Source organism: Mustela erminea, chromosome 1 (genome assembly GCF_009829155.1).
Source record: "Mustela erminea isolate mMusErm1 chromosome 1, mMusErm1.Pri, whole genome shotgun sequence".
Lineage (NCBI taxonomy): Eukaryota > Metazoa > Chordata > Mammalia > Carnivora > Mustelidae > Mustela > Mustela erminea.
Window position 1 is genome coordinate 7,979,388 of NC_045614.1, and position 25,530 is coordinate 8,004,917.

The 25,530-nt window shown below is 54.1% G+C and overlaps 1 protein-coding gene and 1 long non-coding RNA gene across 9 annotated transcripts in view; one reads left to right on the top strand and one right to left on the bottom strand.

Moving 5' to 3' along the window:
• The window catches only part of SLC44A2 (solute carrier family 44 member 2), a 27,933-nt gene extending 14,075 nt beyond the window's left edge, over positions 1-13,858 (top strand). Inside the window, exons 1-22 of one of the 3 annotated variants that reach the window (XM_032311164.1) lie at positions 436-665; positions 1,167-1,215; positions 2,909-2,982; positions 3,100-3,184; positions 3,716-3,800; positions 3,995-4,105; positions 4,183-4,243; positions 4,351-4,474; positions 4,597-4,680; positions 4,786-4,898; positions 7,841-7,972; positions 8,067-8,166; positions 8,253-8,345; positions 8,536-8,620; positions 9,208-9,470; positions 9,555-9,649; positions 10,294-10,397; positions 10,510-10,583; positions 10,672-10,742; positions 10,923-11,011; positions 12,153-12,237; positions 12,692-13,078. In XM_032311164.1, the coding sequence (XP_032167055.1) occupies positions 629-665; positions 1,167-1,215; positions 2,909-2,982; positions 3,100-3,184; positions 3,716-3,800; positions 3,995-4,105; positions 4,183-4,243; positions 4,351-4,474; positions 4,597-4,680; positions 4,786-4,898; positions 7,841-7,972; positions 8,067-8,166; positions 8,253-8,345; positions 8,536-8,620; positions 9,208-9,470; positions 9,555-9,649; positions 10,294-10,397; positions 10,510-10,583; positions 10,672-10,742; positions 10,923-11,011; positions 12,153-12,237; positions 12,692-12,813 (2,136 nt within the window). In that variant the 5' untranslated portion in view covers positions 436-628 and the 3' untranslated portion in view covers positions 12,814-13,078. The other 2 variants (XM_032311180.1, XM_032311175.1) reach the window with 2 other exon arrangements.
• LOC116572299 lies at positions 11,006-25,429 on the bottom strand. Of its 6 annotated transcripts, none has more exons than XR_004278212.1 (5): positions 25,075-25,429; positions 24,782-24,973; positions 17,000-17,479; positions 15,441-15,683; positions 11,006-11,928 (listed from the first exon to the last, which is right to left on the bottom strand). It is a non-coding gene; the product is annotated as an uncharacterized LOC116572299 (long non-coding RNA). The 6 variants fall into 6 exon arrangements; XR_004278215.1 differs by lacking the exon at positions 11,006-11,928 and adding an exon at positions 15,906-16,021 and having other exon boundaries at positions 15,266-15,683; XR_004278209.1 differs by lacking the exon at positions 11,006-11,928 and having other exon boundaries at positions 15,266-15,683; positions 17,000-17,448.
• Positions 25,430-25,530: the final 101 nt, after the last annotated feature.

The window sequence follows — 25,530 nt, forward strand, 5'->3', positions numbered from 1 at the left end:
TGTGGGTGTTTATATGGATTCTCCCGATGTTTCATTTGGCATTTCATTTTTTTTTTTTTAAAATGCAGACCGAAATAAAACGGGTCCACCGGCTTGAGAGTTTGCAGCGCCAATACTCTATATTTGGGAGTTTGGGTTCAGCCATCTGCCTGTTTTGCGGCGCCTATATCTAGAGTTACCTCCCCGCGTGCCTCAGTTTCCATATCTGGAGAATGGGGCAGCAAGAGGCGCCCTTCCTGGGTTGAGAGGGGGCGCAGGCGGCGTCCCCTGGTTGGGACGTAGGGGAGCGCCCGGGCTTCGGGGTGAGACCAGAGTTCCCCGGTGGGGGCTGGGCAGTTGGGAGGTGGGGGGGGGCGGAGAGGGCTAAATTGGGTGGCCGGTGAGTGGCGGGAGCAGCTGCCGCCCCGCCCGGCCTCCCCCTTCCCTCCCCTCCATCGGCCAGTCCGTCCCGAGGCTGCCGCTCAGCTAGGGCCGGTCAGACCGGTTTGGGCCGCCCCGCCTGGCTCCGGGCTGGGAGGAGCCGCCGCCGGTCGGTCCGTCCCTCCCACGGGACACCCGCGCCTACAGACCCAGCGCCGAGGGGGGCTCGGAGCAGTCGGGCGGCCGCGGTGGCTGGACGCCCGCGGGGATGGGGGGCGAGCGGCAGCATTACTACGGGAAGCACGGTAGGCAGCGCCCCGCTCCCGCACCCGGGCCCGGCCTCTCGGAGGGGGCAGCGGGACGACCCGGCCGCGAGCAAGAGCGGGGAGCAGAATTGCCCGTCCCTGCGGCTCGCCCCTCGCCCTCTCCGGGAGCTGCCTCTCAGCGCTCTCTCCAGACCCCCTCCACGGAAGGGCCCGGTCTCCGGAGGTCCCCGCCCTGTACCCCTGCGGGAACCTTCTCCAGGTCCCACCTTGGACCCTCGCCTCCCTCCCCGGCTCTCAGTCCCCAGTCCTGCCCCCTCCCCAGTGTCAGCTGATAACTCGGGGCTGTTTTCCGACAGCCACGATGGCTCCCCCTGCCTTGGCCTGCCTGCCCTGGGGGCTGGAGGGGCGGTGAGGCGGGAAATGCCGCTGGGTCTCTGGATTTCACTCTCCCCCAGGGTGCGAGACACCCCTGGGAGCTTCTGGGAAGGGTGGTCTCGCAGTCCCTTCTCGGTCACCCCGCTCCGTCTTGCTGACTTTCAGGAACACCACAGAAGTATGACCCTACGTTCAAAGGACCCATTTACCACAGGTAAGGGCTCTGGGTTCCTGGGAGGGGAGGGTTCTCTGCTAGCACTGCCTTCACCCCTGTTTCTTTACCCCCTAGTCTCTCTCTTTCCTCTCCAGCAGACTGGTGATCAGTATTTGTGACTTGACAGTTAAAGAGCTAATTTCTTTCATATGCAGAGTCTGTCTTTAAATTTTTTTGAGATTTTTATTTATTTACTTATTTGAGATAGAGACTGTGAGAGAGCAGGAGGGGAGAGGGAGAAGCAGGCTCCCCACCAAGCAAGGGCCTTGACTTGGAGACCGAGCCCAGGATCCTGAGATCATGACTTACAGCAAAGGCAGACACTTAGCCCAACTGAGCTGCTCTCCAACCTCCAGGCGCCCCCAAAGAGTCTTGACAAATGAATTATTAAACTCAGGCAAAAGACTGTAAGAGAGAATTTCTAGAACAAGAAATACTGTAGACAGTGAAGTTAATGGGGAAGTGCGCAAATTCACCAAACCTCAAGGAATGGGATTTGAAACAATGCGGAATAGAATGGCCCCATCACAGACCCGCAAAGGTTAAAAAAATTGGCATATATGCTGCTCTGAATCTAAGTGGCTCAGTATATTTTGGAGGGAATTTGGAAATACGAAAAATTTAGAGAACTCTTTGTTTGAGAGAGAGCAGAGAGTACATGCTGGTAAGCATGCACACAGGTGCATGTGAGTGGGGGGAGGGGCAGAGGGGGGGAGAGAGAGAGATTATCCCACGCCGACTCTGCGCTGAGCCGGGAGCCAGCCTGGGGCTCAATCCCATGACTATGACCTGAGCTGAAACCAAGAGTGTGATACTTAACTGACTGAGCCACTGAGGTGCCTCAAAATATGAATTTTTTAAAAAATACTTATTTATTTGGCAGAGAGAGAAATCACAAGTAGACAGAGAGGCAGGCAGAGAGAGAGGGGGAAGCAGGATCCCTGCTGAATAGAGAGCCCGATGCAGGGCTTGATCCCACGACCCTGAGATCATGACCTGAGCAGAAAGCTGAGGTTTAACTCAATGAGTCACCCAGGCGCCCTTCAAAATACAAATTTTTTAAAAAGATTTTATTTATTTATTTATTTATTTGACAGAGCACAAGTAGGCAGAGCAGTAGACAGAGGCAGAGGGAGAAGCAGACTCCCGACTGAGCAGAGAGCCCGACTTGGGGCTCAGTCCCAGGACCCTGGGATCATGACCGGAGCAAAGTCTGCTTCTCTCTCTCCCTCTGCCTCTTCCCCAGCTTGTACTCTCTCTCTCAAATAAATAAATAAGCTCTTACCAATAAATGAAAATAAAATAGTTTAAACTTTAAAAAAACATTAATCCCTGTTGCTATTAAAGGTGGGGGGGGGTGGGCATTCAAAAGAGAACTGAACATTGTGGCCAGCTGCTTCAAGAACAGTGTAGCATTAGGTATCAAAATGTAAGGAGCCCCTGGCTGGCTCGGTCTGTAGAGCACACCAGGGCTCCTGATCTCAGGGTTGTGAGTTCGAGCCTGGTGTTGGGCATAGAGCTTGCTTTCAAAAATTAAGAAGTAAAATGTACGGGTTCTTCGGTACAGCATAGCACTAAGGAACAGGCGTCCAAATAATACATAGACGTGGGCATATATATGTGCCGGGCAGGATGGGGTCCATGACCCCCGGGCCCCAAGTCTGCCATCCTCATGCTGTTCTCCATTCCCTAGGGGCTGCACGGACATCATTTGCTGTGTGTTCCTTCTCCTGGCCATTGTGGGCTACGTGGCGGTAGGCATCATAGGTGAGTAGAGCCGTGCACAGGATTGGGGTTCCAAGGTGGGAGGACAAGCCACAGCCTCTAGGGCAGACATGGTGCTGAGGAATGGCAGTGCCTCAGTGTCCCCGGATCCCTCCACAGCCTGGACCCATGGGGACCCTCGGAAGGTGATCTACCCCACTGACAGCCGAGGAGAGTTCTGCGGGCAGAAGGGCACAAAAAATGCGTGAGTCTGTCTCCTTGGTGGGAGGTGGGACTGGAGAGGTGTGAGCAGGATGGCTTCATGAGCACTGGGGAGAAGGTTCTAGGCTTCCCCCACCTCCATCCCTCTGTTAGTCCAGTCAGCAAGTACTTAAAAAGCTCCTACCATCCCCAGCTGCTGTTCTAGGCCTCGAGGACACTGCACTAAATGAGATATTAAGAATCTTGTCCTCTGGGAGCTCATGATGTAGGGGAGGGAGAGAGAGGTGACCGTTCTGGATCTGACGTCAGGTGGGGTGAGCTAAGCCGGTGAGCTAAAAGCCAGTTCAGTCCAGGCTGTGCCACTCCCTGGCTGTGTGAGCTAGAATGAGTGTCTCAACCTCTCTGGGCCTCATTTTCCTGGTCTCTGAGGTGGGGATCATCACAGTCCCACCCTCGTGAGCCTGTTGGGATGGTTCCATAAGCCAGCCCGCAGAGCTTCGGGTTGCTTGCATTAGATATTATATGTAGGGAGGTTGAGAAATCCTGAGTTTTCATCTCCCTTCCCCAACCCCAGGAACAAACCCTTCCTGTTCTATTTCAACATTGTGAAGTGTGCCAGCCCCTTGGTCCTGCTGGAATTCCAGTGTCCCACCCCCCAGGTAATTTGGCGGCACCCGCATCTTCTTTGCTGCCCCTGCTTTCCATCCCTGGGTCCTTTCTCCCCACTGGGACTTCTCTCTGGGAGAAGCAGCTTTCTTTTCCCCCGGTGAATGGGAAGCAGGGCCTCTGTCCTGCGTGGAGATGGGGTGTCTGTCTTGATCCCACCCAACCCCTGCCTCCTGTCCCCCCCAAGATCTGCGTGGAGAAATGCCCCGACCGTTACCTCACCTACCTGAACGCTCACACATCCCAGGACTTTGAGTACTACAAGCAGTTCTGTGTGCCTGGCTTCCAGAGCAACAAGGTGTGAAGCGAGCCTAGGGAGGGGGCGAGGTGGAGGGTGCTGGCCTGGGGTGTGAACCCCTCTCCCTTTCTTGCTAGGGGGTGGCTGAGGTGCTTCGGGATGGCGACTGCCCCGCCGTGCTCATCCCCAGCAAACCCTGTGAGTCTGGGGTTCTGCAAACTTGGGGGGAGGAGGGGGTGGTCAGCAGGGATGGGGGGAGGTTTCAGGGGCTCAGCCTGACTGGTCCCATTCCTTGCTGCACGCAGTGGCCCGGCGATGCTTCCCAGCCATCCACGCCCACAAGGGGGTCCTCATGGTGGGCAATGAGACGACCTACGAAGACGGGCATGGCTCTCGAAAGAATGTCACAGAGCTGGTGGAGGGTGCCAAGTGAGGACCGTACCGCAGCCCACCACCTCGGGGTCCTGCTCTCCCGGGTGGGCCGGGGCGTCCCCCGGGGCTGACCCAATCAGGGAGGGGCCCTGGCACGAGCCTTGTCTGCCTGTCCCCAGGAAGGCCAACGGGGTCCTCGAGGCGCGGCAGCTGGCCATGCGGATATTTGAAGATTACACGGTCTCCTGGTACTGGATAGTCATGTAAGTGGGGAGGGAAAGCACCCCCCCCTCCGGGTCTGTGGCATCTGGGGCCCGTGAGAGGATGCCGGCTGCTCATGCCCCCGCCCCCCCCCATTGTCTTCCCAGCGGCCTGGTCATCGCCATGCTGATGAGTCTTCTGTTCATCGTCCTGCTGCGCTTCCTGGCCGGGGTTATGGTCTGGGTGATGATCATCATGGTGATTCTGGTGCTGGGCTACGGTGCGTCTCCCCCTGCCTGCACCCTCCCCTCACAGCCCTGCGCTCTGCAAGATGCCTCTGCCCTCTGACCTGACCCTGGCCTTCGAGAAGCTTGTCCTAAGCCATCTTTCTTTCTTTTTTTTTTTTTTTTAAGATTTATTTATTTATTTATTAGACAGAGATCATAAGCAGGCAGAGAGGCAGGCAGAGAGAGGAGGAAGCAGGCTCCCTGCTGAGCAGAGAGCCTGATGCGGGGCTCGATCCCAGGACCCTGAGATCATGACCTGAGCCGAAGGCAGAGGCTTAACCCACTGAGCCACCCTAAGCCATCTTTCATTTGGCATATTTGTGACGATGTTCATCTCAGCGTTGTTTGTGGGAGTAGGCACTTGGAAATAACTTCCGTGGGTATCGACAGGGTAGGAGTTAGATCATAGAGTTCCAGGTGGGAGCCGGAGCTGCATTTTGTCTGCATCCACGAGCACATCACTTAGCACAGTGGTTAAAGATGTGTGCCTGGTACCAGACTTGGGGGATGGGTGCTGGGGGGGGCGGGGCCGGGGAGGTAGTTTAAATGCTAACTCTGCCCAATCCTTCCTCTGTGACCTTGGGCAAATGACTCAACCTCCCCGTGCCTCAATTTCTTCCTCTATAAATTGGGGATAATGAGTATTTACTAGTTAGGCGGCTTAATGAGAAAAAGCATACAGGTGAGATGTGGAGGAAGGCCCTGTAGATCTCAGGTCTGTGGAACCCAGGGGCAGGGCACAAAACCCAGGGCTTCATGTTCTGATTGTTCAGATAAACGTTCCAGGGGAAGGATGTCTCTGAGGCAGCCCAATGTGAGGACACCGATACTAAAATATTCATGCTAATGGTGGGTTCTCGCTGGGCACAAGCATTTTTAGGCAAATGGTTTTTGTTTGTTTTTTAAGATTTTCTTTTCTTTTGTAAGGTTTTATTTATTTGAGAGAGAGAGAGTGAGTGAGAGATAAAGAGAGAGCATGAGCTGGAGTGGGAGGTGCAGACGGAGGGAGAGGTAGAGGGAGATCCAGGACCCCAGGGACCTGAGCTGAAGGCAGATGCTTAACAGACTGAACCACCCAGGCGCCCCTAAGATTTTATTTTTACTTTTATTTATTTATTTTTAAAGATATTTATTTGACGGTGATCATAAGTAGGCAGAGGTGCGGGATGGGAGGCAGGCTCCCTGCCAAGCAGAGAGCCCAATGCAGGGCTTGATCCCAGGACCTTGGGATCATGACTTGAGCCGAAGGCAGAGGCTTTAACCCACTAAGCCACCCCGGTGCCCCAGATTTTATTTTGAAGTTCTCTCCACCCAGCGTGGGGCTCGAACTCACGACCCTCAGATCAGGAGTCACATACTCTACTAACTGAGCCAGCCAGGCGTCCCTGGTTGTTTTTGTTTTTACCTAATCTGCATTTTACAGATTCACTCTACAAAGAGCTAAAGGGAATATTGAAAATCCTTAATGCCACTGCACTGAATGTTAATACCCACATCCTCAGTCCCCACTCATGAACCGTAACTGGGTGGCAAGGAAGATCTCAGGCCCCAGGGCATCCTGGCCCCTAGCCACGCACTCATGTACGCCTGTGTGCTCAAGCCTGGATCGAGTGCCTGTGTCCCAGGCCGTTTTCTGGGTCCTGGGAGTGTGGGCAAGATGGACAAGAAATAATAAACCAGGGCTCCTGGGTGGCTCAGTTGGTCAAGCGACTACCTTCGGCTCAGGTTAGGATCCTGAAGTCCCAGGATCGGGTCACACATAGGACTTCCTGCTCGGGAGGGGGTCTGCTTCCTCTGACCTCTCCCCTCTCATGCTCTCTCTCTCTCAAATAAATAAAATAAAATAAATCTTAAAAAAAAAAATGATGACGCCTGAGTGGCTCACTGGGTTGGACTGCTGCCTTCGCCTCGGGTCATGATCCCAGGGTCCTGGGATCAAGTCCCGCCTCAGGCTCATTGCTCCGCAGGAAGCCTGCTTCTCTCTCTGCCTCTCTGCCTGCTTGTGTGCTCTCTCCTCCTCTCTGACAAATAAACAAGCAAGTAAGTAAGTAAGTAAAATCTTAAAAAAGAAGAAGAAAGAAGTAATAAACCAGGGGGTGGCTGGCCAGCTCAGGGGAGTCTGCAACTCTTGATCTCAGAGTCATGAGTTGGAGCCCCACGTTGAGTGTACAGATTACCTAAAAGTAAAATCTTAAAATAAATTAATAACTAAACCAGAAAACCCTCTAGAAGGTCCAAGCAGAGAGAAGAGGCTAAGAGGCTGAGTATAAAGGAGTGTGGTTTGAAATGGGAGAAGCTGTTTGAATAGGTCTCATTAGAAGGTGACCTTTGAGGGGTGCCTGGGTGGCTCAGTCCTTTAAGCATGTCCCTGCAGCTCTGGTCATGATCCTGGGGTCCTGGGATCGAGCCCCACATTCGGTTCCTTGTTCAGTGGGAAGCCTCCTTCTCTCCCTCCCTCTGCCTGCCGCTCCCACTGCTGTGCGCTTGCTCGCTCTCTGACAAATAAATAAATGAAATTTTTAAAAAGAAGAAAGAAGAATGTGACATTTGAGTAGAGACAGGAGGGTGTGAGAAATCCAGTACTAAGCAGCGGGAACAGCAAGTACAAAGGCTCAGAGGCGGGGCGCCTGGGTGGCTCATTTACTTGAGCATCTGCCTCTTGATTTTGACTCAGGTCATGATCTCGGGGTCCTGGGATCGAGCCCCGAATTGGGCTCCATGCTCAGCGGGGAGCCTGCTTGGGATTCTCTCTCTCCTTCGCTCTCTCCCCCTCCCCCTGGCTTGCTCGCTCTCTCCTTCTCACAAATAATGAATCCTTGCAAATGTTCAGAGGCAGTAGCAGCTTTGGTTCTTGCTTCTGCTAAATGGGGGTGCTCCCGCCTGCTTTGCAGTGTGGGGTGAGCATCCAGTGGGCTAAGGTCGGTCCCTTGTGCAGGGATATTTCACTGCTACATGGAGTACATGAGACTGCGGGGCGAGTCCGGCTCCGACATCTCCCTGGTGGACCTTGGCTTCCAGACAGACCTCCGCGTGTATCTGCACTTGCGGCAGACATGGATGGCCTTCAGTGAGTCCCAGCCCCCCCAACCCTGCCCCGGAGAGGCCTGGGAGGGAGCGGGGACAGGCAGCTGGCAGACTTGGCCCCCCTCTGCCTCCCGCAGTGGTCATTCTGAGCATCCTTGAGGTCGTTATCATCTTGCTGCTCATCTTTCTGCGGAAAAGAATCCTCATCGCCATCGCGCTCATCAAGGAAGCCAGCAGGTGGGTGGCAGGGTTTCCCCCGGGGCTGGGCTGGCTGGTCCTGGGGCTGCTCAGGTCCTCATGCCTGTGTCTCATCTCCTCCCCAGGGCTGTGGGCTACGTGATGTGCTCCTTGCTGTACCCACTGGTCACCTTCCTCCTGCTGTGCCTTTGCATCGCCTACTGGGCTAGCACTGCTGTGTATCCATCCTGAGACCCGGATCCCTGACCCCGGGGGGTGGCTAAGAGCCCAATTGGGCTAGATGTAACCTGCAGCTCAGGGTGGTGGGGGGCAGGGCCAGAACCCAAACCTGGTGGGGGGAATGGATCCTTTCTGACAAGCCGCCGGGGTCCCTAATCCCAAACCTCAGGTTCCTTAATGAACCTCCAGCTTCCTGTCCACTTCCAATGAAGCTGTCTATAAGATCTTTGATGACGGCACCTGCCAGTTTGCCGGGAAAACCTGCAACCCTGAGGTGGGGGTCGCCTCTTTCCCCAGCAGCCCACAGACCATCTGCAACCTCTTATTCCCCACTTGGGGACCATTCAGCAAACATTTGGTGCCTGCTGTATGGCTGGTGCTAGATGTGGGAAGCAGGGAGGGGAAGAGATCCAACTTGGCAGCCCCCAGCCCACCCTGAATCCTGACCACCTGCCTTTCTCCCTTTGACTTCGTTTCCTGCCCCGTACTCCTCCTTTAACCCTGTGATGGCCAGGTCTTGCCTCTAGAACCCCTTCCTTGCTTTTTACAAGCCCCTCTGCTGACCCCTGTGGTCTTCATACTGATCTCTGCCATTCTTGTCCTGTCCACATGGGCACTGTCCTCACATGACCCCATCCTGATCTCCATGATAGTTTATCGTGCCTCACTGACCCCTGTGGAATCAATGATCCTGTCTTGCTTTTAGAAGCCCCTATACTAGACCCCCATCCCTTGACTTAACCTGTGACTCCCACGACTCCTATGACACCCCACGGTCTCTTGGACCCTGACCTGATTCCCAGAGGCCACTCTGAACCCCTGACCCCGGTTTTGTGACCCAGCCTTGCATCCTTCCCACAGACCTTCGCCTCCTCTAATGAGTCCCGCCTGTGCCCTGGTGCCCACTGCCAGTTTGCCTTCTACGGGGGTGAGTCGGGCTACCATCGGGCCCTGCTGGGCCTGCAGATCTTCAATGCCTTCATGTTCTTCTGGCTGGCCAACTTCGTGCTGGCCCTGGGCCAGGTCACGTTAGCTGGGGCCTTCGCCTCCTACTACTGGGCCCTGCACAAGCCCGACGACCTGCCTGCTTTCCCGCTCTTCTCTGCCTTCGGCCGGGCGCTCAGGTGGGATTCCAGCTGGGCTAGGGGTGGGGCGAGGTGGGGTGGGGGAGCCTTGGCGTGGCCACTGACCGCCCCCTTGGCCTTCAGGTACCACACAGGCTCCCTGGCCTTTGGTGCCCTCATTCTGGCCATCGTGCAGATTATCCGAGTGATGCTGGAGTACTTGGATCAGCGCCTGAAAGGTGCGGCCCACCGGTGGCCTGCTTTGGCTTCTGGGGCGCAGGGCTGAGGGCAGGTGGGGGATTGGTTTCCGGGGGGCGGGTTAAGGCGGTGGGACTATGATGGGTTTCTGCTTGGGGTGAGAAGGGTGGAGTGGGGAGTTTGAACAGTTAGTTCCTAAGGTGGAGGAACGGCTGAGGGAGCCCATTGGGTGGAGTTCTTACTTCGGGGCGGGGCGAGGCCGAGAGGCCTGAGCCCCCATTGGTTCCTGAAGAGGCAAAGGTTTGTCTGTGCAGGGAAGGGCTGGGCTGAGGCGTGTTTCTTTTTGGCAGCGGTGGGGTTGGGATTGGTTATTCTTTGGGGCGGGGCCAAGGAGGAGGCAAGGATTGGCTGCTGCTTGGGAGGCGGGGCCTAGACGGTAGTGTGGGTCGTGATTGGTTCGTCCCTGGAGGCTGGATTGAAAGGCTTCATGATAGGCCCCTTCCAGGGGTCTGGGCTGAGAGTCCTGGGCGGGTTTGGTTCCTGCTTGAGTGAGGGGCAGGACCCCGGGGGTTCTGGATCAAGTGTCCTCTCCCTGTCTTTTGAGTAGGCAGGGTGGAGCGGTGGGGTGACCCTACCGGGGGTCTCTCCTCTCTCCTCACTTCTGCCTCCCTCCCTTCTCTCTCAGCTGCCGAGAACAAGTTTGCCAAGTTCCTCATGACCTGTCTCAAGTGCTGCTTCTGGTGCCTGGAGAAGTTCATCCGATTCCTCAACAGGAACGCCTACATCATGGTGAGGAGGCCTGAGACCCAGAACCAGCCCACCGCCAGCTCCCGCTGGGGATGGGGAACCCTTCTTTCCAGCCAGTGGGCCTGATCGCCCCTCCTCCTCCCCCTCCCTCCAGATTGCCATCTACGGCACCAACTTCTGCACCTCGGCCAGGAATGCCTTCTTCCTGCTCATGAGAAACATCATCAGGTCAGGGAAAGCACAGCCCTCGGGCTGCCTGTCTCCTCCCCCAGGCCCTGAGGCTGCCTTCATATCTGCTTCTCACTGTCCCCTGCAGAGTGGCCGTCCTAGACAAAGTTACCGACTTCCTTTTCCTGTTGGGCAAACTTCTGATCGTGGGTAGCGTGGGTGAGTGCCGCTGGCCAGCCTGTGGGGCTGTGGGAGCCTATCAGGGTGACTTGTGAAGTGCTGTTGGGTCCACACGTCTTCATTTGTGACGAGTGCCATGTGCTCTGAGGTCTCATGGCAGGGGGGAGGGGGACTTCCTTTAGTCAGAACTCTCATCCACCTTGGTTTCCTCTACTTTAGGGATCCTGGCTTTCTTTTTCTTCACCCACCGGATCAGGATTGTGCAAGACACAGCACCGCCCCTCAATTATTACTGGGTCCCTATACTGGTATGGATCTTCGGGGATGGGTGGGGGTCCAGGGAGGAGGTGGTGCTGGGGTCTCCTGGTGTCTTGACTAGACACATAGGCATGGAGGTCAGAGGTGGGGGATTGATGACATATTAGTCCACAGACGTGTAGTAAGCACCTACTGTCTACCAGGCCCTGGGGAGAGGAAGGGCTTCTTTCAAGGGGACCTTACCTTTCAGAGGCAAATAGACCTCCGTGAACAGTGACCTGGGTGGGTGTGTGATTATGAACTGATCTGTGCCAGTCTGTGCCTGTGCCGCAGAGGAGTGGTACAGGGAACTGTTAGAGCTTGTGGTGGAGGATGTGGACAGCTGTGGAAGGCCAGGTGTCTTCACCATGGATGTGGATGTCAGATCTAAGATCTGAAGGAGATATAGGGAGCCTCTGGGCACAGGGATCAACAAATACAGAGGCCCTGGGGCGGACCTATGCCAGGAACAGTGAGGAGACTGGTGTAGGGGGGCACAGGTAGGGATGACAGGGAGGTGGTGAGGCTCTGAAGGGGTAATGTCATCACCTTGAGAACATTGCAGGCCTTGGAGCCCCGTGACCTAGATTTTTATCTGAGTTCTCTATTTGCTCACTCTAAGATGAGTCAGTTTGGGCAAGTTATTTAATCTCCCCTTGGTCCACTCATTTCAGTCTGTAAATGTTTATTAGATACCTGCCAAGGGCCTGTGAGTCTCCAGATTGTTGGGGGTGTGGCCGTAAGTGGGACAGACACAGTCTAGTGGGGATGAGGGCATTATGCCCGTCATGCCCTAAACATGCATAAAATTGCAACCAGACGAAGGTTTCAGGGGACAGGCATGCGGTGCTAGGAGAGCATAAAACAGGGTCCAGATGTCATAAGCAGCTTTTTGGAGGAGGTGGTATCTGAGGACTTGATGTTTGAACTGAAAACAGAAGGATAAGAAGATAAAAATTTACTTAAGTCAGGACAGCAGCCTGTGCAAAGGCCCTGGGGTTAAAGAAAACCTGGGGCATGAATGGCTGAATTTAGGCTGTTATTCTGAGGACTTAGCAGCAGGGAAATAACAGGATTGAGCCTGGGAGGGTGTGATGTGGAGGGAGTTGATCTGGGAGCTGGGGTGGAAACAGCTTGGTTTCCCTTGCCTAGACGGTGATCATCGGCTCCTACCTGATTGCCCATGGATTCTTCAGTGTCTATGGCATGTGTGTGGACACGTTGTTCCTCTGCTTCTGTGAGTGACCCCTCAGCCCAGCCCTTGCCAGGCTCTGACTGCCTTCTCCCCTCTGGTCATAACATCTGATGGGGCTATGGCTGTGTGTGTTCAAGGGCCACGCGCCCCCAGCTTCCCCAGGGGACTGGCTGTTCCGCATCAGAGGGCCCCGGCATGCCTTCTCGGCCTCCTCCCTTCGCTCAGGGCTGCTCCGTCCTGTTGTCCCCTGGTCCAGGCTGCAGCTAGAATGCTGTGCCCCTGGGCCCTCGGCTTGGAATTTCTGGCGTTGTTGGGGCGGGGGTCTGTGGCCGCTACTAACTCTGGTCTCTCCATCTGTCTTTTTTTTGTTTTTTCTTTTTTTCTTTTCTCTTCCTCTACTCCATGCCTGCTGGCTTCCCTGTTCTTCCCTGCCTCCCTCTTTCCCTCCCTTCCTGACACCCCATTTTCCCCCTGCCGGTTCCTGGGGGGAGCCCAGGTGAGGACCTGGAAAGGAATGACGGCTCTCAGGAGCGACCCTACTTCATGTCGCCCGAGCTGAGAGACATCCTGTTGAAGGGGAGTGCGGAGGAGGGGAAGCGGGCAGAAGTCGAGGAGTAGAGAGGGTGGGAGGCGTGGGGGCCAGGCAGGCCTCCTCGTTTCCTCCCCGTAGACCGGGGGTGCATGCGGGGCTACCCTGCCTGGGGAGTGTGGGGAGCGTGTGTGTGTCCTGGTCCCGAGCCCGCCACAGTCTGCCCCTCTCCGGTCCCAGTGTGTCTTGCTTCCTAACCCTCTGAGGCTTCTCTGTGGCCCCCGTTCTCCCGCCCTGTCCCCAAAGTCCCCTGCCCATGGGCTGCCCTCATGCCACCATCTCTGGGGCCTCTCTCCGCAGTGGAGGACCTGGAGAGGAATGATGGCTCAGCCGAGAGGCCTTACTTCATGTCTCCCAACCTCAAGAGGCTCTTGAACAAGACCAACAAGAAGCTGGCGGAGTCCTAAAGACCCCCGCTCTCCCCCGCCCCCATCTCTCCAGAAGTCTCACACTGGGTGCTCGGCGGCTGGGTCCGAACCTCTGGCCCCCGAACCTCTGGCCCCCGGGGCTCACCGGAAGTCCGATCACTGCCGCCTCCCCCCTACCCCCGCCCAACCGTCCAGTTACAGCTGGATTCCAGACACGTGGAGGAATTGGGGCCTCTCCTCCCTGTGCCAAGAGTTTTCACGGCGGTGCCCCGAGACCGCACAGGTCACTCCAGGCCTTAGGATGGGGAGTAGGCGGTGAGGCCTCTTCAAGTCTGGCAGGCAGGGTGGCCCCGGTCTCTGGGGGCCTGTTCGCCTCTTAGGACAGGGCGGTATTTGTGTCTGCAAGAGTGAAGCTCCGGCTAAAGTGAGGCCCCCGTTGACTTGTGGCTGCTCTGGCCAGGACCGAGCCCCTTCACGGCTGAACAGCTGTCTCATGGGCTGCCACGCGCGTTGATTATTATTATTATTTTTTTTTAACCTGGACATGCATTAAAGGGTCTGTTAGCTTTTTTTCTGTCTCCATGGCTCAGATGGGGCCAGCTGAGGCGTGCCTTCTGTCGTCCCTGCCGAGGGTCCCCTCCCTGTGCAGCCTGGCTGGGGTGGGAGTGATGTGGCCAGGTGGGAGCGGCTCCTGGTACAGGCCACACACGAGGCCACTGCAGGGGTGTTGTGGAAGGAGAGGAAGTAGTGAGTCTGTCAGGGGAGGGCTGCGGGGAGTGGGGAGTGGGGAGCGGACCGGTGTGGACAGACCAGAGCCTGAGGAAGGGGTCTGGTAATAGCTGCTTAATGGAAACCTGCTGGCCGGCCGGCAGAGTCGGGCCCAGTTTCCCCCCTTCTTCTGCCAGTTACTGACACAGCTCTCTTTGTAAGAGAACGAGCCGCTGAATCCACCCGAAGGACACTGTCAGGGGAGGGGCTGGGGCAGATGCTGTGGACACACTGGGCCCCACCCCGTCACCTCACCTTGAGGGTCCTTTTGCCAAATTTGTTGAACTCTGGGGACCTGGTCTCCCGGTTCCCCCTGCGCCATATCCCCGGGCCCCTGACTTCACATCTTTGCTCATCAGCACCACGGCAGCATCCCAGAGAGGGAGGAAACCCAGCCTGGGGGCCCAGTCTCCTGTGCCTGCCGCCAGCCCTCAGCAAACACCCCCCCAACCCCGTTCTGTCTGCACACTCTTGCGTGTTAAATGCATTCCAACCACTAATAAAGTGCCTATTGTACAGAGCCTGGGCCTGGAGTGTTTGTGGAGGGAGTAGGAGGCTGGTGGGGGGAACCCCAGCTCTGACTGCCCCGGGATTGGGTGTCTGAGCTGGGGCGAGTCTCCTGGGGGGCGGGGAAGGAAGCAGGGCAGGAAGCCCTCGGCCTGCAGGGCCCCATCTCTGCCTGAGTCCCACCATGCAGGCTGCTCAGGTTTCTCCTGAACAAAATGCCCCTTATTAGGGTCTGATTCCTAGACTCGGGAAGGCGGCGACAGCCCGTCCACCTCCCGCCCACCTCAGTCTTGTGACCTGGACACATGCTTCCAGGCCTGCTTTGTCCCCAGGCCTAGGCACCTGAGGCGTCCAGCCTCTTTGAACCTGCAAAGCTGGGCCCTGCCCAGTTGCCTGGAGGCTTGGTGCTGCCCCCTGCTGTCCGCTATCTGTCATTGTCACTGCTGGGTGACCATGGGTGTCCCTGCCTTTCTCTGCACCCCCGCCCTAGGAATTTTTTCTTAAATGGCCACCATTTCTTGAGTACTCCCTACGCATACCACATATGCCACTTTATTACTCCCCTCAATAATTGAGGCAGGGAGGTTGGGTTACATTCCTGAAGGTCGTTCAGTGGGAGAGTGGCTTAGAAAGCATTTGAACCCAGGTCTCCTGGACTCCAAGCCCTCCCCGCTACCCTGTACCAACCCCAGAGAGTGTTGCCTCCGATTATCTGAGTTTATTCCTTTCCTTATCCCCATTTCCTCTTAGCTCCGCCTCCAAAATACCTCCCAAACCTACCCCCTTCTTCCCCGATCTTCAGCTCCCAGCCCCCATGATCACCCACCAGAACCAGCACAGTTCCAGCCCCCATGATCACCCACCTGAACCAGCACAGTCCCTTGTCCAGGTCCCTGGCTCCCGCCATCCCCTCCCCTCCTCTACAGTTCCTGACACAGGTGTGAAAGGGGGCTTGTGAACGTTCCAGTGAGTTCACACTACTTTACTGTTCAAGAACCCTCCATGGCTCCCACCTTATTCAGCGTAGTAGTCGAAGTCTTCAGTGCAGCCCTTGAGGTCCTGCCTCTTCTGCCCCGTCGGCTCCCCCTTGTGCCTGAAATGCTCCCCATCTGGCTCTCTGGCTAGCTCCTTGGCCTTTGGCTTTCAGCTCAGGGATCACCTCCTGCAGGAAGCCTTCTGGGCTCATCGAAGACTGGATCCTCTTGGTGACGACCACACATCACACTCTTTATTTTTCTCAGGGCACTTGTCACAACCTGCAAGTATCTATTTGTGTTTTCACTTCATAATTGTCAGCCTCCCTACCGAGCATGTCAGCTCAGAGGGGATCCAGATCTGGCTGCCTTTTTTGTTTTTTTCTTTCTTTTTTTTTTTTAAACCACCTTATTCCAGAGCAGGACGGAGTGTGTGGTACACAGCAGGCCCTCCGCGTACAGGCACAGAACAGCTGAAGGACTGCAGAGAGCTTAGCACAGTACCTGGCCTGGGAGAAGTGCAGTGCGAACCACTGTTACTGGTGTATTAGCCTACGCCGGCGTTTAAGTTCCCAGTCTTCCATGCAATCTCAAAACTCTTTGGCTGCCGCATGCAGAGACTGTACCATACAAAACAGAAGCAGGAAGACCAATGAAGAGGTTACCACAGGGCGCCTGGATGGCTGGGTCAATAGAGCCTGTGACTCTTGGTTTCAGGGTCATGAGTTTGAGCTCCTAGGTTGGGTGTGGAGCCTACTTTTTTTAAAAAGGTGGTTTTTTAATTTTTAAAAAAGATTATTTATTTATTTATTTATTTAACAGATAGAGATCACTAGCAGGCAGAGAGGTAGGCAGAGAGAGAGACAGGAGGAAGCAGGCTCCTTGCTGAGCAGAGAGCCGGATATGGGGCTCAATCCCAGGACTCTGGGATCGTGACCTGAGCCGAAGGCAGAGGCTTTAACCCACTGAGTTACCCAGGTGCCCTATTTTTTAAAGATTTTATTTATTTATTTGACAGATAGAGATCACAAGTAGGCAGAGAGGCAGGCAGAGAGAGAGAGGAGGAAGGAAGCAGGCTTCCTCCTGAGCAGAGAGCCTGATGCGGAGCTCAATCCCAGGACCCTGAGATCATGACCTGAGCCCAAGGCGGAAGTTTAACCCACTGAGCCACCCAGGCTCATAATTGTCAGCCTCCCCCGAAAAGATTTTTTTTAAGAAGTTGTTGGTTGGGCATCTGTCTTCTGGGCTCAGGTCATGATCTTGGGACCCTGGGATGGAGCCCCATGTAGCCTCCCTGCTCAGTGGGGAGCTTGCTTCTCCCCCTGCCCCTCCCCCATGCTTACGTGTGTTCGTGCATGCTGGTATCTTTAAAAAATTTAAATTTAAGAGAAGGTTACTGCACTGCTCTGGGCATGTGCTGCTGGTGGACGACTCAGGCGGTCTTGGTGAAGATGATGAAAAGCGTGCAGATTTTGCAAGTCATTTGAAGACGGACCTCGACTTGTTTGACTGCACATGCAAGAGAGAGGACTCGAGGAAGGAGAAGGAAGCAGGACTGAGGGGGTCAAGCTCAGAGTCCTGCGGAGGGCACCTGTTACCTGAGCCTGCAGGGAGCTGGAGAGGATAAGTGACTTCTCAGAGCAGTCCTGAACTGGACTAAAGGTGGCCCAGGAGCTTACAATCCCAGGTACGTCTGACTCTTGTGGGTGCGGAGGCAAAGTGTCCGTGTGCCCCAGTCTGATCTTCTTGACAGTGTTGGCATCGTGGTCCCGAGCCCAGGGTAGTTCTCTGAAGAAGAGCTGGTGTGCAGGCGGTTGTGGAAAAGCCCGCAAAGCCCGGGGAAAGGCAGGATCTAGCAGAGCTGAAGGGATCCGGGCAGGTCGGTGTATTTTGGAACTCCTTTATACAAAGTCTCCAAGGGAAGCGGTGATGTAGGTAGGTGGCTGGATGTGTCAGGACTTCACAGGAGAATCCCAGGCTGGAGGCATTTAATCAGGAATGTCAGTGTTTTGATGGTCTTTGAGGTCATGGGGCTGGCTGAGATCACCTGGGGAGTTAAGTGTCCGGAGAGGTGAGGTCTGAGCTCCAGGGAGAAGGAAAAAAAAAAAGAATTTAGGGGACTTAGGGGAGAGCCAGAGAGCAGCGGCGTCTGGAGCTGAAGGCAGGAAGTGTGGGCACAAGCGCTCCTGGCTTTAGTGTGGGAGCAACTGAATGCAGCGACTATTTTCTAGTGCAGGAAGAAAAGACGTCAGCGGAGGGCAGAGCGTGTGATGTTGGAAGCTGTAATAAGGTGTGAAAATCGGGAGAACACTGCATGAATGAGCAATGTTAGGACTGTGGGGTGTTTTTTGTATTTTTTTCCTCCCCCAAACTCTCAAGGTGGGAGGTGTAGGCAGAGGGTGGATTTAGTTCGGGCTTGACAAAAAGGCACAGGGGCTTGAGGGTATGTGCAGGGGGAGATGCGGGAGGCATGCTAGCTTTCTGCTGTCCAAAAACCCACCCACAGCTTTCAAAGCACTCGGGGTGAAAGCCAAGGTCTCCATGTGGGTCTCCCAGGGCCCTGAAGGACCTATCCACCCTTTCTTGGATGGCCCTCCTCCCGCCTCCCATCCTGGCCCCCTTTCCGGCCCCTCGGACCTCTTTGCTGCTCCTTCCACAAGCACCGCCAACCTCTGGGACTTTGTACCGGCTGTTCCCTCTGCCTGAAACGCTCATCTCTCATGGAGCTGCTTGGCCTCAGTCCCTCAGCTCCCTGTAAGGATTTGCTGGGTGCTGCCTGACTCAAAATTGCACCTGCCCCAGCTCCACATCACCGCTGTGCTGCTTTATCTTCACCCACCACACTCGCCTCTGCTTTATTATCACCTGCCTCCCCTGCCTCCGCGAGCGCAGCAGGGCCCTGGGATGGTTCGTTAACTAGTGTCTCCAGCAGCAGCTCCGGGCTGCACAGCTCAAGGCCAGCTCCTCCCACAGGTCTGTGTCACCGGCGGGCTACACGCAAGCTCTTTTCCTGCTCGGGTTGCCAGCATTGGCTTCGGCCGGCCGTTTGCAGCTCGGAGAGGTACCAATCCAGAATACTTGAAGGGGTGTGGCCGAAGGGGTGTGGCCAGGCCGAGCGGGGGGAGCCCGAGGCCCTAGCGGAGAGGAGGCGAGCAGGCACCAGCGTGTGGGCTAATTAGGAAACAAAGTGGTTGAGGCAACTAACAGGCACAAAGAGGTCTTCCAGTTCTGTTAACGTTCTGGAACAGGTAAAGCTGATCCTGGGGATGTAACAGGGATTGGCTCGGGACAGCAGAAGGAAGATTCCTGGGTGTTGTAGGGGTGGGGGGGGGAGCGCCAACGTTCCTTATCTTGATTCCGGTGGTGGTTACACACATGTATGCGTAAACATTTACCAAGAGGTACGCTTAAATAACTGTATGATAGCTTCATTGAAAAAAAAAAGTGCCTTAAAGGAAATGGGGAGCTCCTCTTTGGCTGCTGTCCCTGAGGTTGGACTGACTTGGGCACAGGGGAGGCCAGGTATGGTGGGTGACCCAATCATGCATTTACTCACTGTATAGAGTGCTCCAAGCCAGGATGAACCAGAGCCATGTTCCCTGGTCTGAGTTAACTCTCTGGCAAGGGAGACAGATAATAACTAAATATGTAACGAGTGGTGATAGACACTCTGAAGAATAATAAAGCAGGATAATCTGACAGTGCTGTTGGAGAAATGGTGGTGAAGGCAGCTGGAGCACAGAGCTCACAGAAACGAGGGAGGGAGCTCTGAACACCTGAGGGAAGAGAGTGTTTCAGGCAGTGGATGGCCAGTGCAAAGGCCCTGAGGTGACAGGATGCTTAAAAGAATGGAGGAAGTTGTGAAAGGACAAGTCAAACTGTATATCCCAGGCTCGCACCCTCCCTGTCCAGCTGCCAGAGCAGAAAGATCTTCTCTTTCTTTGATGACTGGAGGCAAGTCCCAAAGCAGCCTAGTCTTTGGCCAGTTTTGGGGAAACACCATCTCTCCACCAATCATGGGACCAGGAAAGAAGTAGGGTTTTGATCAGCCAGATCCAAGGCAGAGGCTGGGTGGTGGGAACACAGTGGGTGAGAGGTGGTTCCCCAGGGGAAAACCTTGGTTCTCAGAACAAAGGGGGAACGGGTACCCAGCAGGCCAAAGCCACAGATAGCCAGCTGCTCTGTGGGATGAGAGCAAGAGCAAGAGCAAGAACTAGAACAGCAGGGACCTGAGGATGGCCAAAAGGGCCCCAGCAGGTGAAGATGATGAACTCCAGGTGGCTGGGCTCCTACATACACTTGGTCCATATGACAGCATTGCCATGCGGCCATGCCAATTTTTCTCTCCACATCTTTACGTCCTGGGGCTCAAATTAATGTGGCCATGATATGGCTCCACATTCACTCCATCTACTTCTTTTTTTTTTATTTTTTTTTTTAGATTTTTTTTTTTTTTATTTATTTGACAGAGAGACATCACAAGTAGGCAGAGAAGCAGGCAGAGAGAGAGAGAGAGGAGGAAGCAGGCTCCCTGCTGAGCAGAGAGCCCGATGCGGGACTCGATCCCAGGACCCTGAGATCATGACCTGAGCCGAAGGCAGCGGCTTAACCCACTGAGCCACCCAGGCACCCTCCATCTACTTCTTTTAACGTAAAATATTGCTGAGGTGCCTGGGTGGCTCAGTTGGTGGAGTGACTCTTTGGTTTTGTTTGTTAAAGATTTTATTTGACAGAGAGAGAGAGAGATCACAAGTAGGCAGAGCAGCAAGGAGAGAGAGAGGGGGAAGTAGAGAGTCTGATGCGGGCCCGAGCGCAGGGCCCTGAGATCATGACCTGAACCGAAGGCAAAGGCTTAACCCACTGAGCCACCCAGGCGCCCCGGACTCCTGCGTTTTGGCTCAGATCATGATTTCAGAGTCATGAGATCAAGCCCTGCATTGGGCTCTGCGCTTTGCAAGGAGTCTGCTTGGGATTCTCTTTCCCTCTCCCTCTGCCCGTCCCCCTGCTCACAAGTGCACAAGCATGTGTGCTTTCTCAAAATAAATATTTACTTATTTCTTAAAAAAAGATTTTATTTATTTGACAGAGAGAGACACAACACAAACAAGGGGAGTGGGAGAGGGAGAAGCAGGCTTCCCGCTGAGCAGGGAGCCCCATGTGGGGCTGGATGCTAGGACTTGGGATCATGACCTAAGCTGAAAGCAGACACTTAATGACTGAGCCACCCAGGCACCCCAATACATTTAAAAGCCTCTGCCTTTTGGCTTGGGTCATGATCTCAGGGTCCTGGGATTGAGCCCCGCATCAGGCTCTCTGCTTGGCAGGGGCCTGCTTCCTCCTCTCTCTCTGCCTGTCTCTCTGCATACTTGTGATCTCTCTCTCTCTGGTCAAATAAATAAAATATTTATTTTGACAAACAAAGAGAGAGTGAATGAGCATGCTAGCATGAACAGGGAGGGGGTGCAGAGGAAAAGGGAGAGAAGCAGACGCCCTGCTGAGCAGGGAATCCCAGGACCCTGAGATCAAGACCTGAGCCGAAGGCAGACTCTTACCTGACTGAGCCACCCTGGCACCCCCCAAATAAAATCTTTAAAAAATATATATACTGCTGTAAAATACACACAAAAATTAGCACCCCAACCACTGTTAAGTGTGCAGCTCAGTGACATTTACCTTCACCCTTGTACAACCATCACCACCCTCCACATCCAGGAATTTTCTTTTTCCTAAACGAAAACTGTTCCCATTAATCACAAACTCCCCTAGCTGCAAGCACCCCCCCCTTCTACTTCCTGCCTCTGTGACTCTCACTCTTCCAGAGACCTTGCAGGAATGGAATCATACGGTATTGAGACTTTTGTGTCTGGCTAATTTCATTTAACGTGACATCCTTTAGGTTCATCCGCATCGTAGCATATGTCAGAATTTCCTTCTCTTTTAGGGCTGAATATTTAACATTCCATGGTCTGCATACATCACAACTTGTTTGTGTGTTCCTCCACTGACAGAGGCTTGGGTTCTGTTTCCACGTTTTGGTTACTGTGAGTCAAGCTGCTATGAGCAGGGGTGTGTAAGCGTCTCGAGTCCCTGCTTTCACTTCTGGTGGGCATATTCTCGGAAGCGGAATTGCTGGATGTGTTGTTTAATTTTGGGAGAAAACACCGTGTTGTTTTTCTTTTTAAAATATTTATTTATTTATTTGGTATTTATTTGACAGACACAGATCACAGGTAGGCAGAGAGGGAGGAAGGAAGGGAAGCAGGCCTCCGGCTGAGCAGAGAGCGGACCCTGGGATCACGACCTGAGCCGAAGGCAGGGGCTTTAACCCACTGAGCCACCCAGGCGCCCCCCCACCTTTTTTTTAGATTTTATTTATTTGACAGAGAGAGAGAGAGAGAGAGACAGAGATCACAAGTAGGCAGACAGAGAGGGGAAGCAGGCTCCCCGCCAAGCAGAGAGCCCGATGCGGGGCTTGATCCCAAGACTGAGATCATGACCTGAGCTGAAGGCAGAGGCTTAACCACCCAGGCGCCCCGCCAAGTTGTCTTCTTGCTCCAGCCTTTAGCTGAGCCTTCCTCCTGGTTGGTTTCATTCTGTCAAGTTCTTTCATCAAGGTTTACTCCCTGCCCCCGCTCCGTTCCCCTCCCCTGGTATTTCCCTGGCTTCAAGATTATAACAAGAGCTTCTCTTGCCCAAGTTCCTTGCCCAGGGCTCAGAGGCTCTGACTGACTGGATTTGGGTCCCTCACCCCTAAGCCAATCACTGTGCCCAAGCCATGGGCCTAGTCTCAGAGTATGATAGCAGGGACTTGTCAATTGAACTCCAGACTGAGCACGGAAGAAGGGTAGATCCCCAAAGCCCTGTGATCCATCCACGTCCACTTCACTGAAAGGGGAAGAAGGCAACAGGCATGGGTCAAAAAGGATTCAGAGAGAAAAGTTCCTCACTGTGACTGGGACGTGGGGGTGCTGAAATGCAAGAAAGAGGAGGAAGGCAAGCAACAGACAGCATGTTCACGAGAACACTAAAAGTCCCTGATGAAGACAGAACCTGGCTAGGCAGAGGGACTGCAAGAGGAGGGGACAGACCTTACTCTCCAGCTGTTGATGGAGAGGCTGTAGCGGGGACAGGGGGTGCACAGCTAGATGACAGGGAATGGCAGGGAAGTCAGAGAATGGTTGTGCATACAGGGGTTCTTAACATGTAGTGGTGGAAAGGCTCAAGGGCAGTAGGGGAAGACTGGGTCAGGGTGAAAATGAAGGAACAAGAGGGGACAGGTGGCACCTTGGGACTTCAATCTTGCATGGTGACCAAGGAGAGAATACAGACAAGGAACACAATGGATGTGGCTTGTCAGAAGATGGGGCTGAAAACTTACCCTGCCACTCCTGGTGGATGGGGTTGGGGTGGCTCCAGCAGAACATACTTTTTTTTTTTTTTTAACTTTACTTATTTGAGAGAGATAGCAGGCGAGCGAGCACGAGCACGCACATGCATGTGAAAATTGGGAGAGGCACGGAGGGAGGGAATTTTCAAGCAGACTCCCCGTGGAGTGTGGAGCCTGACTCCAGGCCTGATCTCAAAACCCATGAGATCATGGCCTGAGTGGATACTAAGAGTCAGAAACCCGACGGCACCACCCAGACACCCCCTGTACGCACTATCTAAAGGAGTCTGGTTTCCTTGACACTTCAACTGCTGTCCAGCATCTCTTACTACAAAATCAAGGTTGGACAAGACACCAGTCCAACAGATTAACAATCAGAACCACACCAGCTTCCCTGGCACTCATTTCGTGCATCCTTAGCAAAGCCTTAAGACTGAAAAACTCTTCGGGGCGCCTGGGTGGCTCAGTGGGTTAAGCCTCTGCCTTCGGCTCAGGTCATGATCTCAGGGTCCTGGGATCGAGTCCCGCATCGGGCTCTCTGCTCAGCGGGGAGCCTGCTTTCCCCTCTCTCTCTCTGCCTGCCTCTCTGCCTATTTGTGATCTCTCTCTCTCTCTGTCAAATAAATAAATAAAAATCTTAAAAAAAAAAAAAAAAGACTGAAAAACTCTTCGAAGCTGTCCTCAGGCCCTCTGTGAAGACTTCAGTTTGATCTAAAGACTTTGGTTATAACCATGATCCTATCTACCCCTTTCTGAGTTTGGGGCCTGCCTTGAGAGCCTCAAAAGCAAGTTCTTGAGAAATCTAATCTTTGGCCCCTCCCAAGAACCATCTATGGACTTGGGAAGTCAGAAAACTAGAAACCTTCCTTGTTCTGCCACTTGGTAGCGCTGTTAGCTTAGTCAAGTTACACCCAGCTGAGCCGTGCCTTGAAGTGTGGGTAACGGCTGGTCTCTAACAGGTTAAAGCCAGTTAACACCTTGCTCATCATGAGGACCGTATACAATCTGAATTTACTTTAACCAATTCTACCTGAATGCATTGCCCCTTAATCTTGCCAAAACTTTCTTCAGTCTCAAGCTCTATTTAGGAAGGATCTCCAAATACGGGGGGAAAAAAATCAAGATGCAAAATGTCTACCATTTGTGTGAAAAACATCAAAAATAAATAAATCTAAGCCTCTCCGTGAGTAGAACACCGCTGTAGAGATACACACAAAGCTTAACACTGGCTGCTAAGAAGCGGAGGCAGATATAGTCCTCTCACAATCTTGAACATTTGACACTCTGTATCAGGTGAACAGATTATCTGCTCAAAACCCTAAATAAAATGTAAATAGAAAAGCAAAGCAGCAGATACAGTATGCACCCATTTCTGTAACATTTTTACAATTTACCTTTTTAATAATAGTTATCATTTTGACGCATTTATTCTGCACACAGAATTGTGCCAAGTGCTTTAAAGAAAAATCGTTACCATTTTGTAGATAAGGAAACGCAGGGTCAAGAGAAGTGGGCTGTTTTTGGTGACACGGAGGGACTCAAACCCAGAGCAGACAGTGGGTTTCCATCCTTAACAAAGGCGCTTACATCCTACATTTTTGCTAGGAAAATCCGTTACTATGCCGGTAACTCTTGAATGGCTTCTCATTTCCAAGAAGGAAACCTCTTCAGTAAGTCCTTGTTCTAAGTCCCGGCAGTTTCTGAACAACAGCCTCGAACATGACAACGTGCCTAGTAACGACGCCTGTCAAACGCTAGCTTGATTCTGACACCGGAGGGGAGCGAGGCTGACTTTAGGCAGATTGTATGCATATCGGGGATCTCACAAAACGCCGGGAGGATGCAACAACAACGGGCTTGAAAAGAGAAGGCGCTCGGTCCCCGGCGCCTTTACTTAACAACCCTGAGCTGTGGTTGGCCGAGCGTGTGACCGCAGACCCAGCTCTCCCACGAGCGGGATGTGAATCCTCCAGCTGGGCCTCGGTTTCCCTACCTGTGAAAGGACTAGAAGATCCCTAGCAGCTCGGCTCTGCCCTTTGGACGCCGGGCCCGGCAGGGCGGCCAGACGCTACACTGCGGGGTTTGCAGGACCAAGGAACTGAAGCGCTCACCAGCGCCGGTCCAGGAGCAGCAACAAGATGTGTCCGGCTGTTGCTGACACCCGCATCTCGGGTCTTCTCGGCCTCTAGCGAGAGATACAAGGAGAGGGTAAGAAGCTGCGCCAAGTAACCTCGGATAGAGGCCGAACCCCCGCGACCGAAATCCGGCCACTTTGAAGATACTCACGTGCTGGGCTCTACGAGCCGTTTCCGCCAACGTACGCGGAGCGACTGGCGTAAGATGGCAGCCGCGCAGGCGCATAAACTCGCAGCGGGAGACACTCCGCCCCTCGACCTCCGTCATGTGGTAATGCCGCTTAAAATCGCCATTTAAAAAAAAAAAAAAAGAGTGGCGACCACATCACATGACGCAGACCTACCAATACAGCAAAGGGACGGGCCGCAGTCCTTGTCACGTGGCTAAGGAACCCTCTGCGTAAGCCACTATCACATGACCAAGGACTCGAAAAGAGGTAACGTTTTTTATGCCACGTGACCAACAACGCAACGGCTGCGCTCCTGCCACGTGACTGAAGCCCGCCTTATCTCTTTTCGTCGCTCCCTCCCTCCCGGGCTCGGCCTGCGTCAAGCGGCAACGCGGCGGCAGGGGGCGGGGCTCCAGTCGATCACGTGGCCCGCACCT